A 14,636-nucleotide genomic window follows, 5' to 3' on the forward strand; every position below is an offset into this window, starting at 1 on the left:
AATCCAAGCTCTTATTTATTAATGTTTTCCTGAGAAATGGAAATTTTTCCCAATTGGAAAACAAAACAGAAATCTGGACTTTAGTCTCAGTTTGTTTGGAAGTGTCTGGTGGCAAGAAGGAGGTTGGAAGCAGAATCATGGTTATAAGGGGCCCTAGACACAATCTGGCCCAAACCCCGTTTTATAAAAGAGGAAACCAAGGTGCAGAGAAAGGAGGAAGTGGCCAGGATCACCAGGGATTGGGGTTGGGCCTGATCTCCCGACTCCCAGACCAAAGACATGCCCTCTAGCTGCCTCTTCTCTCTATAGCTGTTTTAGGCAGCGCTGGTCCCACTGGGGCCGAACCCTGCTGCCCCTGCCAGTGCCTCCTAAGGCCATCTTCCTGTCTGTCCCCCTCTAGTGGTCTTCCCTCCCCTCCTGACTATATCTTTGGGTTACTCATCTTTCTCCTGCTTCCATTCTAATGATGGATGGAGTTTCAAGGCTCCACCAAACAAGCCAACCCATCAAGAGGGAGGGGAGACCGCAGCTCCCTCCTGAGGGCCCCCTGCCCACAGAGCTTAGAGCCTTGGGGCTGGATGATGCCCCTTCACATCCAGCTCCCCGCTGCCCTTTCACCAGGCCCCGGGGCTCCGCCACTGATCTGAGCCAGGCTGTCCCTCCTTAGAGGCCTCCCCTAGAATATCCACCCCTCCACCTCTTCCTCCAGCAGACAACGCCCCCTACCTCCACACAGACCTTTCCTCCAATCCAGCCGGGCCTGGTGAAAAAAACCGCTGGACCGAGAGTCAATAGCTGCCCCCTCTGGCTTCCTAGAGCTTCCTTAAGTCCAACCCATCTCTCCTGCTGCAGAGAAAGTCCATTTTTTCCTGGCTGAATCTCTGGCAAAGCTGAGAAGACAGGGTGTCCTGTACTTAGAGATTTGAATTAAGTCTCTGCCTGCCCCCCTCTTCCTGACCTCCCCAGGTATCTAGGACCCCAACCCGACTCTGAGGAGGCAGCCCTCAGCCAGGCCCCAGTCTGGCCACCATCCCCCAGCACATGCTTGTTACCTCTCAATTCCCCTTCCCCAACCGTCTCCACAGTTCTCCCAACTCAGCCAGGGGTCCAGGGCCCACCCTCCTCATCAACCCAGTCACATCCTGGGTTCAAAAGATCCCACCAGGTTTGGGGCTGCAAAGGACTTCAAAAACTGACCTGTCCAACCTCTTCCTTTTTATATCGATTTTTTGGATTATCAATTACCCACACATGTCACAACAAATCTGAAAGGGAACGACAGTCATAAAAAAGAAAAAAAAATCTCTCGGAATCCCACCACCAAGAGGTAAAGATTTTGCTCACAGCCTCCCTTTATAAGTGGAGAAACAGGCCCAGAGAAGGAAAGTAACTTGTTCAAGGTCACACAGCAAGTGAGATGTTGGGACAGGAAGCCAAGTCTCTGGCCCTTGTCTGTGTGGTCTCCCTGAAACCTGGTGGTTCTGAACCAACAGCCTCTTGCCACATCAGTTTCCACTGCTCTCTGTCCACATTTCCCCTTTCCCACCCTCCTTCTCAACAGGGACCCAAGCTTGTCTCAGCTACATACAAGGACCATTAAAGTCAAGAACGCTGTCACTGATGCTGTGCCTGATGTAGCACACCTCAGAGACAAAGCAGCCCCAACTACAGCGTCTCCCGGACAACCTCGTGCCACTGCTCTGTCCCATTTAAAGGACACCTATGTCAGTGAGGCATAAAGCTCTGTCTTCCCAATTCTCTCTGTCAAGAGGCTGGACTGCAAATCACCCGCCTCCCCAACCCCAGAGAAGGTCTAGGTGCCTGAGGAGAAAGGAGGGGCATGTAAAATTGCAAGCTGAAAAAATGGTTCTTTTATAATATGAGAGACTCAAGGTAGACCTCAGAAAGAACTTCCAGGTGGGAGAGGTGATTGTGGAGAACGGTGTAGGGGAGAGGAGTGTGCAAATAGGAGCCCCCCACTATCCAGAGCCAGAGCAACTAATGGCCAGAGTCCACAAGGACAGTGCAGCAAGAGTGACAGGGGGACCCTGGAGGCTGGGGAAGGGGGGAGCAGCAAGTTGCTTCTTCGTGGGCCCAGGACTGTTCTCCAGGCTCCGAGCAGGGAGACGAAGCCTGCTAGCAGGCCAGGCTGCTACAGAGCTTCCTCTGGGAGAGATGCTGGGTCTCCACCATTCCCCTGATTGCTCCCACCCGGCCCCAAAATCCGACTCAGACCCAACCTGGGTCAGCTTGGGGGTGGGGGTGGGGGGCGGTGGGGCACAGAAGAGAAAGAGGAGGCAAAGCTGGGGCAGGAGGCACCCCAGGCTCCCCATCTCATCAGATTCATCCTCCTTCAGCGTGACCAGGGGTCTCTACGACTCCCCCACTGTCCCCTTTGGGGCCAGAGCCACTGCCTTATGTAGCCCCCTCTACTGGGGTCCCTCCAGTGTCCTTCCAGGAGGAAAGAAGTGGGGGGTATCAGTGTCTGCCGCCTTTACTCTCACTCACGCATGTGTTTAAAGAAAGTGAGTGGGTCCCTGTCCACCTGCCACAGCCCACAGAGCTCTTGGCCCTCCGCGGACAGTGCCCCCCCCCCAACCTCCAGCCCGACATCGCCAGCCGGTGGGTACTTGCTCGTGCCCACGCCTGCCTGACTGCCCCCTCCCGGGCCCCGGCCCACCCCCCTCCCCCCCACCAACTCCGGCCAGTCCTACCTGCTCCGGGCGGGGGGCTCAGCGCCCGGGCAGCCTCCCTGAGCACCAGCACCAGGAGCCAGAGCTCTGCCCGCATGGTGGGTGTCGGGACCCGCCCCCGGCCCGCTGCGGCCCGGGCCCCGGCGAGGGAGGGGCCGGGCTCGCGCGGCGCGGTCCCCGGGGCTGGCGGGCGGAGGAGTGGGCGGCGAGGCGGCGGCGGAGCGCGGGGCCCGGCGGGGCGGCAGGAGCGGGCGCGGGCGCGGGCGCGGGCGGGCGGCGAGCGAGCAGAGCGGCGGCCTCCCCGGAGCGCGGAAGGGGAGGGGGCGGGGCGGGGGGGCGCGGCGCCTCCCGAGCGCTCCCGGAGTCTTCCCGGGTCCTCCCAGCCCTCCCGGAGCGCTCCGACGGCGGTTGGGGGGGAAGAGGGGGGGGTGCTGGGGGCGGAGTAGGGGACGGGGCGGGGGACCCTGGGCTGGGAGAAGCCCTGGAGAGCAGCCGCGGCACCCCACCCCGCACCTTAGCTCCTGCCTCCCTTCCCCTCCTTCACTCCCGTGGGAAAGCCGGGGAGACAAAACCCTGGTGGGGGGTGCACACTCCAGGAAGAGACAGGCCGCCTCTCTCCTCGGACGATGGGCTCCTGCCATAGCGACCCCCCAAGCTCTACCAGGCTTCCCGACTTTCTGGGCTGTTCCTCAGAGTTCTGTGGCTTTCTGATGCCCATCCCCACCCCAGGAATCTCCCCTTGCAGCAGAGACCCCCCAGCTTCTCTCACCAGTACAGGCCCGAATTCCACCCACCGACCCCGTGGCTCCTTTCTTTTTTTCCCGTCACTCCCCATTGCCCACCAGCCCAGCAGACACGGGGGCGGGGGGGGGGGGGCTGGGGTGAAGGGGGCCTGGCTCACACCTACTTTAAAATAGCCTGCACCTCCCCTCACCCCCCGGCCAGAAGGTAGCCGAAGCCACTCTTCTCTTTGGGGACTCCAGGCCTGCTCAGGGTCCCAATCAATCTTCGAAGCCAGCCCCACAGCAAGAAGACGTCTCACCCCACCTGCCACCACCTTATGACAGACTCTGGGGATAGATCACCATTTTTTTTTTTTTTTTCTTCCAGGACAGAATAAAAATACCCGCAATTTAGGAGATTTAATAGACGGCAGGGAATCAGGTCAGGACACGGAATTGTCTCTTCCCTCCCCTGACCTACTTTGTGCTATACCAAGGAGCTGGAGCACCTGGGGAAGGGGGGGGGGGCTGGTGGGGGGCGAGAGAGGGGTAAGGGGCTTCTGGCTTCTTCTGGGGCTGGGGCCTAGGGACTGGACAATCGCGGACAGGTAGGGTATGGACTCTGAGTGCCCTTGGGGGAATTCCCCAGGAAGAGGGATACTCGTGGGGACAGGAGAGCAGCATGGGCTGGAAGAGGGGTGTTCCCTGACAGGCCAAAGGAAGGACCTGAGAAGGAAACAAGAACTAAAAGACCCCCTAATCCCTCGGAATCCCAGTTCCTCCCTCCTCTGGATTCAGGGTCCCAGAAGCAACCTCCTCCAGCCCTGAACTCTTTAATCCCTTACAATGGGACAAGGCAAGGCCTGTCTATAAGTTCTTCTCGTTGTCTAATTCAAATCCCAATTTTGCCCACTCTCAAAGGAGAATAGGCATCCGCCTCCAGCTGTGGCTTCTTGCTGCCCTCTAGTGGCCACATGGAGAGACGCGGTCTGTCTTACAAGGTTTCTTTCTTTTAAGGGCTCAGGCTGAAAACAGCAGCTTGGAAATAATTAGAAGCAAGGGGCGTAAATCTTTTTAATGTGAGCCTCAGGATCTTGAGTGTACATCAAAATCACCTGGAGGGCTTATTAAAACACAAATTTCTGGACGCCACTCCCAAGTTTCTAATTCAATAGTTCTCAGAAAAAGCGAGAATCTGCATTTCTAACACGCCTCCAGGTGGTGGTGCTGGTCCGGGGAGCACATTTTAAGAACCATAACTTGAGAATTCCCGCTTCTTGCAGGCTCTCGTCTTTCTTGCACCAATTGTCGTCTCCCCAAAAGAGGGGTAGCGAAGGAAATGTCAACATGAAATTGTGGACGGGGGGAAACTTTAAATAAAAACGCGCATGGACACCGTGGTCCACGAAAACTGATCCCCAGGGGGCACCCGGATTTGAACCGGGGACCTCTTGATCTGCAGTCAAATGCTCTACCACTGAGCTATACCCCCTCTGCTGACGTCCCGGCGCGGTAGCCTCTTAGTGCTTCTGCTGCGCAGGCGCTTTGACGGATTTGCGAAAAGTGGAGTCCGACGTTTCCAAAAATTGGGAATGATCTCAATCTCGAAAGATTACTCTCCTGAGCGCAGAACTTGTTTCCCGAAAATGCAGCTTGGGAATGTGGGAGGAGAAAGCCCTCGAGATCATTCGAGAGCCCTCGATTCGGAGACATTCTCTTGCGCCGGGTTCCCAGTTTCCTGCCCTGCTAGAGCTCCTTTATTGCTTCTTGGCGCCCCTCTTTCCGTCCCGCACGCTCAGGCGCGCTTCTCTGGGCCTTCCTTCCCCAGCCCAAGCCTGGCCCTTAGATACTCGGCCTCCCTCCCCAGGAAAAGCCGTCGGGTCACTAGCCAAACGGACCTGGGAGTGGGACCGCCTCAGCCGTAGCACTACCGAAGTGGGTCGACTGTATCGTCCACCTAGGGTTAGCCCGGAGCTCCTTGCCCTCGCACTGCATCGCTCTAGTCGACACACGCGACCTGAGTGCGTGGATCTGCGGGGCGGGGACTCCACCCTGGCCTTCCTGCAAAAGCAGGTAACAGGGCCCTGAGTTGCGTCCCCTCTCCCTTGCTAGGGCACTTTGAGAGGTGGACTGCGGGACAAAGAAAACACGAAAAGGCTGGAACAGAGAGGGGGCACCCGGATTTGAACCGGGGACCTCTTGATCTGCAGTCAAATGCTCTACCACTGAGCTATACCCCCAGCACGCCGCTGGCCTCTTCTTAGAATAGATTTCTGTAGTATAAGAAAATATTAACTTACGCTGTTACCTGAGAGCTGTTCCAAAACGATCTAATGGAAAAAGCAGGATCTGAATGGGGATGGCTAGGATTGCTGAGTTCTTCCTCCACAATCACGCCTCAGGAAAACCACAGGGTTAAGGAATCCTGGGACCTCTGCAACTGTATCCTGACTGTCCCGGAGAGGTCCACTGCCTAACTTGGGAAGGAGAGAGACCCACAGGTTCCAGGACCATCCCAGGTCTTATGGGGTAACGGCGCTGCTCCCTGTATACAGATGGACAGCCTGGGTTTCCATCCTGTCTTCAGCTCTACCGAGATCGGACCGCTGGGCTTTTCTAATCCCTAAGGGCCTCTACTTCCCTCCTCCATGAGTCAGCATCAAGCCACTCCACCCCTAGCCCCAGGTACAGCCGAAAGCTCCCAGTCCTGGCAAGCCAAGTGTCAGTTACCCGGGCAGAGGGTGATAGAGCCCAGGGCCAAAGAGCCAGCCAGTCCTCTGGGCAGATGGACCTTAAGGCACCACCCCCTCTATTTCCAAGGAAGGTTTCCCCCTACCTGATAGCCCCGTGCAAAAACCAAAAGCCAGTTTGAAGCACAGGGAGAAGGAGCGGGCAGAAATAAGAGGTGAGCAGTTTTCAATGGCATTTATTACACTGTTATAAAAATTCTAAAACAATGTGGAAAAAATTCATTACAAAAGAGGGTCAAGGTAGGCACTCTGTAGGAATCAGGGAAATTTGGGAGGAATGGGATTCACATTGAAAGGACCGGGAATGAAGGGCATAGGATGAGACGGCTGAACGCTCACAAGCTGTGGTCAGAGCCAGCATCTCAGAGGGAACAGAAAGGCCTGGGAGGAGTGGGACTCCCCGCCATGCAAGGGACTGTCCCCGTCTGGGGTGTCCCGTCCTCCTCCCTCTCCCTTCCCACCAGTTTTTGGCTTTGCCCTCCTTCCCTTGAGCCCGCCCCTTCACCTCTCTGGAATCTCCTTTCCTCAAAGATGGCTGAGGGCCCAGAGAGCTGGGGTGGGAGCCAAGGGGCCGGGGGTGGGGTTCTAGGAAATAAAGAGCAATTCCAGGGGGTCTCTTACTCCGCACCCCCCCCCATTTTTTCCTCAAAGAGGCTGCAGGCCAAGGGCTGCAGGACTGGGCTCCACGTCCTAATCCCTCAACATGTCCGACAGCTTGCCTGGTGCCTCCAAGGACACCTGCTTCCACGGAGGAAAGGGCAGCTTTTCTGCTGTCCTGTCTCCAGCAATTCAGGGCATGCAGTCAAGCTCACAGGGTTGGGTGGACTGTGGCAATCTCACCTCACTGTCCATAGCCGACCCAGCTCCCATCCGAGAATCGTAGAAAAGGAATAGTCACTTGGGTTTTCCACCCACGTAGTCCAAGCAAAACCCCCAAAGTATCTGGATGGCCTCGGCCTGGGACATCAGTTGGCAGTGGTCTGAGACTGCATCCACTGGAGCCCCGCGGGCAGCCTGCAGGGAAGGTGGAACAGGGCAAAGATCAGCATATCCTGCAAGGATGATGGCCTCCAAGCCCCCGGCCCCTACCCAGAGCTGATGGAGGGGACAACCAAAGTCGCATCCAATCTCTCAATCGACAAGTATAAATGGACTGAGTACATCAGGTTACTGGTGAAAAAAAACAGACATGCCCTCTGCGGTCTACCGTCTGGCAGAGGGGATGGATGTGGGTTGCGGGAGGAGGGTGGCAAGGACACTATCAGAAACGTGTGGTTCCTTGGGCCCACCTGCCTAAAGTCTCCGGGCGCCTGGGTCCCCAGCCTGCTGTGATCCCACTTGAGAGAGAAAAGAGAATTTTCCAAGCCTGACTCAAGGCCCTTTCTATGTGACCGTGACCTGGCTCCTTCACATCCTTCAGGTATTTATACTCAGCAGCTACTTTCTGGTGGCCCCTCCCTGGTACCTTATCCAAAATGGCAACATTTGCCCACGTGCTTCCAATCTCCTTTGCCTACTTGATCTTTCCCAAGCATTTATCACTTTCTAACTCACTATATATGTTTCTTATTTTTATTGTTTAGTGTCTGCCCCCTCCCCCCCCATGGAAAGTAACCTCCATGAGGGCAGGGGATTTTGTGGTTTGTTCGCCACTGTTTCTCTGGTGCCGAGAAAATGCCTGGCACAAATTCGGGGCTCGATAAATGTTGAATGATTGATGTCACGGGCTCTCAACAGGAACTTACAGAGGGAGTGGGTATACTCACCCTCCTCTTTACAGATAAGAAAACTCAAGGTCAGAAAGAGTCAGCAACTTCTGCCTGGAAGGCTTGCCCCCAGGTCTTCCCATGGCTGTGGACGTCTTCTCCCCATTTGGATTGCAGCCCAAAGGTCATGTCCTAGTAGAGGGCGTCCCTGACCACCAGAGCTGAGTCAGACCCAACCCTGCCCCGTCTATCACTGTTAATCCAATTTCACTTTATTCAAAGCACCTCTGTGTACCTAAAATGTTTGTGCTGAGGTGGCCTGTCGCCTGTCTTTCAGAATGAGCCTGAGCGCAGGCACTCTATCCTGCTCACTGCTTACCCACAGCATCTCAGCTGTGGGTGGGTGCTTGACTGACTCGGCCCAGGAGCTAAGTGTGAGCCAGATCCTGACAGGAGAGAAACAGGAGAAGGTTCTGATGGTCAGCTGTTCATTGGTTGGGCCGAACCCTGGAGGTGCAGGGGGGGCAGCCACTAACCCTTCCCCAGTGAGGGCACAGCATCCCTGTATGTGCCACGGGTGGTCTTTGATGGCACTAAGAGTGAGGAGTTGAGAGATTTCCACGGTGGTCATGGAGTCCTTCATATCCTGCTTGTTGGCAAAGATCAGGACGGAAGCATCTCGCAGAGCCTGTGGACAGAAGAGCCCAGCCCCAGTCAGCCTGCAGGAGAGGCCCACGCCCAGGTGGGACAGGGACAGGGCAACCACATCAAGTGAAAACAACCACATCCATGGACACTGACAGCTCATGGAATGCCTTCCAACCAGCTCATATGATCCTTACAACGGTCCCATGAGGCAGTAATTTGGTGATCCCTCCCATTTCATACTTGGGCAAACTGAGGATATGAGAAGTGAAGCGACCTGTTGGGGGGTCCCACAGTGAATGAGAACCAGGGTCAGGACCTGAACCAGCAACTCTGGCTTCTGTGACCAGGCGTGCTGAGGGCATTACTGCTCTTCAGACTGCCGGGGTGGAGGCTCTCAGAGACTGGGGGATTAGGAATGAAGCTCAGAGAGGTTAAGTGAGTCGGCTGAAGTCACACAGCGAGGACACTGGGCTCTCTCCCAACCTCAGGGGCCTTACCTCATGGGCCAGCATCCTGTACAGCTCCTCCCGAGTGGTCAGCAGCCGATCCCGGTCCGTGCTGTCAATCACAAGGATGATGAACTGGCCAGCAGAGGGGAACTGTGAGCGGTGGGCTTTCCCTCTGATGAGCGTGTCTGCCCACTGTGCTCCCGGACTGGCCTCTGCACCACCCGGATGTAAGCCCCACAGAGAACTGGTCTGGTCTCAAGCTCTCACTGCCTCGTTGCATTTTAATTCCCTTTTCCACCCAGGCAGTGGGGGGGGGGGGGGGCGCACAGCACAACCTCTGATTGCGTGCCAGAGGCTGGGCCAAGCCCTGGCCATTCACGACTTCGGTCAGGTCCCCTGCACCGTTGGGACCATTGTGATCCCCATTTACAAATGAGGAGACGCGTTCCGCAGGAGGACAGATCTTGCTCTATGACACACAGCTGGTGAGCGGGAGAAAGTAAGGCCCCTGGAGACCAAGGGCCTACCCCATGCAGTGCATCAGAGTGCAAGCAGACAGATCTGCCAAGGAGTATCCAAAAATCTTAACTGAACGCTGTGCTGCATTAAGTATTTGAAACATATGCATTAGCTATTGTTTTATTACTTAAATTTCACAACAATTGAGGGAAGTCATTGCAATCTCCACCTCACCAAGCAGTGGGGGGAAGCAAGGCTCAGAGAAGGCTCAGTGACGGGCTCACATCACACAGCTGCCTTGAAAGCCCCTTCCGGCCCCGACGCTCTCCTCACCTCAGTGTTGGAGTAGTACGTGTTCCAGGTAGAGCGCAGAGCCTCCTGTCCCCCTATGTCCCACATGAGGAAGTGTGTCTTTTGCAGAACAATCTCCTCCACGTTGCTACCGATGGTGGGAGATGTATGGACCACCTCATTCATCAGGCTGGGGAGGGAAGAGAGGTCACCAAGAGCGCGGCCCGTTCTGTTTCCACCCCTCTGCTCGCAAGTCAGGCTGAATCAAGCTCAGAACGGCTCAGCCCGGGGTTGACCAAGTCTCTGGGCCCAGGGGAGTGCAGGCAGGAGTAAGACCAAGTCTTGCCCTGGTGCAGACCCAAGAGATGGGAGTCTAATTAGAGCAGTGTCCCCAAACTTTAATGTGCAGCTGAATCACCTGGGAGTCTTGTTAAAATGCAGGTTCTGATCCAGTGAGCCTAGGCAGGGGCCCAGTGTTTTGTGTTTCTAACAAGCTTCCAGTTGATGCCAATGCGGCTGGTCTGTGGACCACCCTTTGAGTAGCAAGGGATTTTGGGAAAAGGAGACCGATACAAGCGAAGGCCATCCGAGAGGTGCTTTAACATAGAAAACACTCACCGTTTTATATGTAGGGAGTGCCTCTGGAAGATCCGGGCATTAGGGCGGGGAAAGTTAGTTTTCACTGTATGCGTGTGTAGTGTTTAATTTTCTCTTTTCTTCTGGTTTAAAATAACCATTTACATAACACTACTTTTTCAGGGGAAAATCTTCCTAAGTAAATACTCTGGAGGCTCCAAAGGAGAGAGATGCCATCCAGAGACTGCATATTGGGGAAAGCACCGATGGATAATTAGTCAGCACTTGTGTCCATCTCGGCTGGATCGGGAGCCACAAAGCTCAGCCAGACTCCAAACTGCACCCTCTCCCTTTTGGGTGTGAAGAAGGGGACAAAGTTAGGAGGCAAAGGTGAGGTGCGGGAGTTAGAAAGGAGAGACCGGCCGCTAGGGGGAGCGAAGAGCAGGGAGGCGGGAAGAGAAGTCAGTTTCTGACAGCTTCAGGGCTGCACAACCCAGTCTGGTCGGTTCGGGGCCGGGGTCGGGGGGGGGGGGGGTGTATGGCGGGGAACACTAGGGCTGCCCATATGGGCAGGATTCGAATCCCAGGCGAGGGGCCACAGGTCTGAAGGCTCACTGTACCAGGAAGGTCACACCAGCGTCCCCCCTCACCACTCCTCCTGGCTAAAAACCAGGGGACCCAGGGAAGGGCTCCGGTGATTGGTCCAAATGTCTGTCAGTCTGGTGGGAAGACCCAACCCCACCTCTTTCCATCAGAGGGTCACTTACAACTGGTAGAGAATGGTGGTCTTTCCCGCATTGTCCAGTCCCACGATGATGACCTTGTGCTCTGGAGTCATCCAGGGGGAAGGGCAGGGTCAGGGCCAAACTCAGTAACCAAGGGACCGTGTGCCCTACCGGGCTTCCCCAGAAGAAGGCGAGTGTTTCCAGCGGGCTGGGAGACCTCTGCCCACTGTACCACTTCTGCTCCCCTACACCCCTCCCCCACACAAAACCAACTGGACAGGTTTGCTTCCCACCCAGCCCCGGACACCCGCGCCACTCCCAGACAGTAGAGACGAGAGCTGAGCGCCACCTCCGTCACTCCATGTTTCCAGAAAAGTGGTTGTCCGAAAGGTCAGGGGCGCCCTGGGCTTGCCAAGAGAAGGGGTCTGGGGAAAGAGCCGAGCGCGAAATCGCCATCGCAGGAAAGGCGGCGGCGGCTTTTAGCCAGGAGGAAGGAGGCTTGTCCAACCCTGCGCCCCGGGGTGCACCGTAGCGCGCGACCCTCGAAGAGCAGGCGGGGAGGGGCCAGGGGAGACCGTGGAGTCTGCAAGAAGTGTCCACGCAGGGCTCTCGGAGCCCGAGGTCCCCCAGCGCATCCGCCCCCACCCCAGATCTGGGGAGCCCCAGGTGGGAGCCGGATCAAAGCCGTCGCTTGAAGGCACTGTGCGCCCTTTACCCTGGTTCGCGAAGATGCTCATCAGCTTGGCGATCAGTAGTCCCATAGCGCGTCCCCGGCCGGAGAGGGGCAAGACTCAGCGACCTTCGGGCACCCGGGTCTTTCGGGCACCCGGGTCTACCCAGGGTGCTTGCAGCCCCGCCCCCCGGGGGGGGTCAAGTTTTGCCTGTGAGGTCAGGAAGTCCCACGAGTCACCTGCGGAGCCTGGGAATCCCCTGGGACGCTGCCCCCACCCCCCGCCCCGCGGGTGCTATGGATGTCACGGTGACAAGGAACAAGCTACTTGTCTAGAGCCCTGCAGGTGCAAGGAAAATGGGGTCCAGACTCCACATCCTCCCCTTTGCCCTGAGAAAGCTCCAGAGGTTCTCTGGGCGAACTGCTCCCTCACTGCATATCAAGGATGCTCACCGCAGTGACCCACAACCAGGCCCCAGATCTCCCTTCTCCAAGTGCCATGTCTGGGTCACTAGACTGAAGCAAAACCCTACTTTCTGCACCTGCCAGCTATGGGAGCAGAGGGCTCACTGATCCTCTCTGAGCTGGGAGAATATTCCAGCTCTTAACGGATCTCTAGTGGTTTCACTAGTGTGGGGCTTGTAGGCCCCCTCAAAGTTAGTTCCCTTAGGGAAGGGCAGGGTCTCCCAAATCCCTCGGTGAGAGGCAACTTCTAGAAATAAATCAGTACTGCTTCTATGATTCATTAGCAAACCGACTGCTCAGGCACAGCCCCCAGATCGTGGGCTGTGGGGGGGGGGGGTGGACATCTGAAGATAGGAATGGAACATAAAGAGAGATCTCACAGCCAGAGGCCGTATAGAAGGGTGCCCGATACTAAGAGCCAGAAGAGAACCTGGGCCAAGAGAGAGCCGGGCTGGAGAAGGAAGAGGAAGGAGGAGATTTTTGTTATGAATTTCCTTCTTTGCTTAAACTGGGACAAACCAGAAAACAAAAAGAGAAGTGGAGAAGGCGAACCAGCCTCAGGCTGAGGGGGCAGTTAGTTGAGGCCGTTATCACACGGGAGAATCAGCTCCTTCGGCCCCCCCCACGCACTCCTAGAGCCATTAGTGCTCCCCTTCGCTAAGGGAACAACCTCTAACTTGTCTCCCTGCCTCTGCCTCCCCCTGACTCAGCACAGCCCTATTCACCTTTGTAAAGCACAGCTCAGATGATTGCCTATCGCCCACTGGCTTCAGATCAGTCTCCTCACCTGACGTTCAAGAGCCTCCGTGAGCAGCCCTCACCTGCCTTTGCAAGTGATCTCTTCTGTCCTGCATCCGCCGAGGCCGAGCCCCTTCCAACTCGGCATTTGCTTCTGTGTTCCCTCCACCTGAATGCTTTCACTTTCCCAGGAAGGTGGATCGACTCCTAAAACTTACTAGCTGCCTTCCATAAAAGCCTCCTACTTCCCAAGCCCTGGCCTGGTGCTCCAGACAAATGGGGCTTCTCTTTAGCCTGAAATTGTAGACTGGCCTGTTTGTGCCAATCAGCTGTGAGACCTAGAGGGTGGGGTTCATGTCTTGTTCGCCTGTGTTCTGCTCCCCACTCCGGGCCTGGTCCCCTGCCTGGCACACATAAGAAACGTGCGGCTATTGAAGTACGGTAAGTTATGCCATAGCTTGAGAGATGGTGTTTCGAACATTTAAAAAGAGGTGTGAGCACAAGTTGAAGAGGAATGAGGAAGGCCGGGAAGTTCACGGAGAGAAGAGGGAAAACAATTGGCTAAATAAGGAATTTTCATCCCACCCGCCTTGGTGCCTGGAGTTAGAAGGAAGGAGAATTGACTACCAGAGCCCGTTTCAGCCCCAGGAAAGGAACGCGGAGTGTGATGGCAGGCGCAGGGTGGGTAGCGGGGTGGGGGTGGGGGTGGGGACACAGAAAGGTGCTGGGGGAAGCAGCAATCCTTTAAGCCCTTTTACCATCTGTTTCCGGGGGGTGGGGGGGGGAGGAACCTCAGTGCATCCTGCTCCCACCCCCCCCCCCATTACCACCACCAAATTGCAGAATTGAAAGTGATATTCTGCTAGCTGGAACACATTCAGTAAACAGACAAGGGCTGCTTCTGCTGTGAAACCTAGGGCCTCGGTCTTAGGGGGCATTCATTCATTTATTTGACAAATATGAGTCAGGAGTTAGGAAACATGCCAAGTAGACAAAACAGACCCGGTCTGGCTTTTTTGGAGCTTACGGTCTAGTGGGAGAGAGAAATGTACACACCAAAAAACCAAAAACAAAACCAAACCCTGAGAGACAGTAGGTAGGATGGCCTGACTTAGAAGGGAGTCACAGCTCACTTTTCTGAGGATGTGATTTTGGAGCTAAGACAAGATTTTCCTCTAGGGGACCGGCTGGAACACCCCTTGCTCCTGGGCCATGGAGGTCCCAGCTCAGCTCCCTTGACTTTTTGGAAGGTGGAAACCTTCAGCCACACCCAGGACTCACTGTGGACAGAAGCTACTGGTCAAGGAATGAGATGAGGGGTCCCAGATAAGAGGGGTCCCAGCACCTCAGTTCTCCACTCCCTGAGGTGACCGTGGTGGTAGCATCAGCCTCTCTAGACCTCATCCCAGCCGACTTCACGGTTGTTGAAATCTTCACATGTTGACAACCGCCAACGTGCTGAGTGTACATCAGTTGAGGGCTTGTGGTTACCAAAAGACAAGAATCTCTCTTTCTTCATCTCTCACTATCTCCACGCCACCTCGAAATGCCCCCGCCTGCAAGTTCCGGGCAAATGCAATTTCAGGCAGCAGACGCACGAAGAGGAGACAAACATATTCAGACACCTGCTTCCTCCTCCCCTTGCAGAAGCTGGAGCGGGGGGATTAGCACTAGACTTACGGCTCACAGGCACCACAGATCTTGAACTCCAAAGATCTGAATTCAAGTCCTTGCTGCATACCTG

At 55.8% G+C, this 14,636-nt stretch overlaps 2 protein-coding genes and 2 non-coding genes across 6 annotated transcripts in view; all 4 read right to left on the reverse strand.

Moving 5' to 3' along the window:
- Positions 1–2,907, reverse strand: part of PLXDC1 (plexin domain containing 1) — a 63,580-nt gene extending 60,673 nt beyond the window's left edge. The window contains exon 1 of one of the 3 annotated variants that reach the window (XM_045044386.1): positions 2,715–2,896. In XM_045044386.1, coding sequence (XP_044900321.1) covers positions 2,715–2,790 — 76 coding nt within the window. In that variant the 5' untranslated portion in view covers positions 2,791–2,896. Of the gene's footprint in view, positions 1–2,714 lie in introns of all 3 variants that reach the window. The other 2 variants (XM_011289170.3, XM_045044387.1) reach the window with 2 other exon arrangements.
- Positions 2,908–4,835: 1,928 nt separating this feature from the next.
- Positions 4,836–4,907, reverse strand: TRNAC-GCA. The gene has a single exon. It is a non-coding gene; the product is annotated as a tRNA-Cys (tRNA).
- Positions 4,908–5,583: 676 nt separating this feature from the next.
- On the reverse strand, positions 5,584–5,655 carry TRNAC-GCA. Its single transcript has one exon. It is a non-coding gene; the product is annotated as a tRNA-Cys (tRNA).
- A 670-nt stretch (positions 5,656–6,325) lies between these two features.
- ARL5C (ADP ribosylation factor like GTPase 5C) lies at positions 6,326–13,558 on the reverse strand. Its single transcript, XM_023244155.2, has 7 exons — positions 12,942–13,558; positions 11,735–11,900; positions 11,062–11,122; positions 9,761–9,908; positions 9,017–9,100; positions 8,408–8,559; positions 6,326–7,179 (listed from the first exon to the last, which is right to left on the reverse strand). The coding sequence occupies exons 2-7, from the start codon at positions 11,778–11,780 to the stop codon at positions 7,131–7,133; spliced, it is 540 nt and encodes a 179-aa protein (XP_023099923.1). The 5' UTR covers positions 11,781–11,900; positions 12,942–13,558; the 3' UTR covers positions 6,326–7,130.
- Between the last annotated feature and the right edge of the window lie 1,078 nt (positions 13,559–14,636).

Source organism: Felis catus, chromosome E1, assembly GCF_018350175.1.
Source record: "Felis catus isolate Fca126 chromosome E1, F.catus_Fca126_mat1.0, whole genome shotgun sequence".
In the NCBI taxonomy this organism is placed as follows: domain Eukaryota; kingdom Metazoa; phylum Chordata; class Mammalia; order Carnivora; family Felidae; genus Felis; species Felis catus.

What these genes read in the sequence shown, in the direction of transcription:
- ARL5C (XM_023244155.2), bottom strand. Translation starts at nt 11,780, where the DNA reads ATGGGACTACTGATCGCCAAGCTGATGAGCATCTTCGCGAACCAGG. An exon ending in CGTACTACTCCAACACTGAG is followed by an intron (nt 9,101 to 9,760) that starts GTGAGGAGAGCG and finishes TCTGCTGGCCAG; the next exon opens with TTCATCATCCTTGTGATTGA. An exon ending in ACAGGATGCTGGCCCATGAG is followed by an intron (nt 8,560 to 9,016) that starts GTAAGGCCCCTG and finishes TTCTGTCCACAG; the next exon opens with GCTCTGCGAGATGCTTCCGT.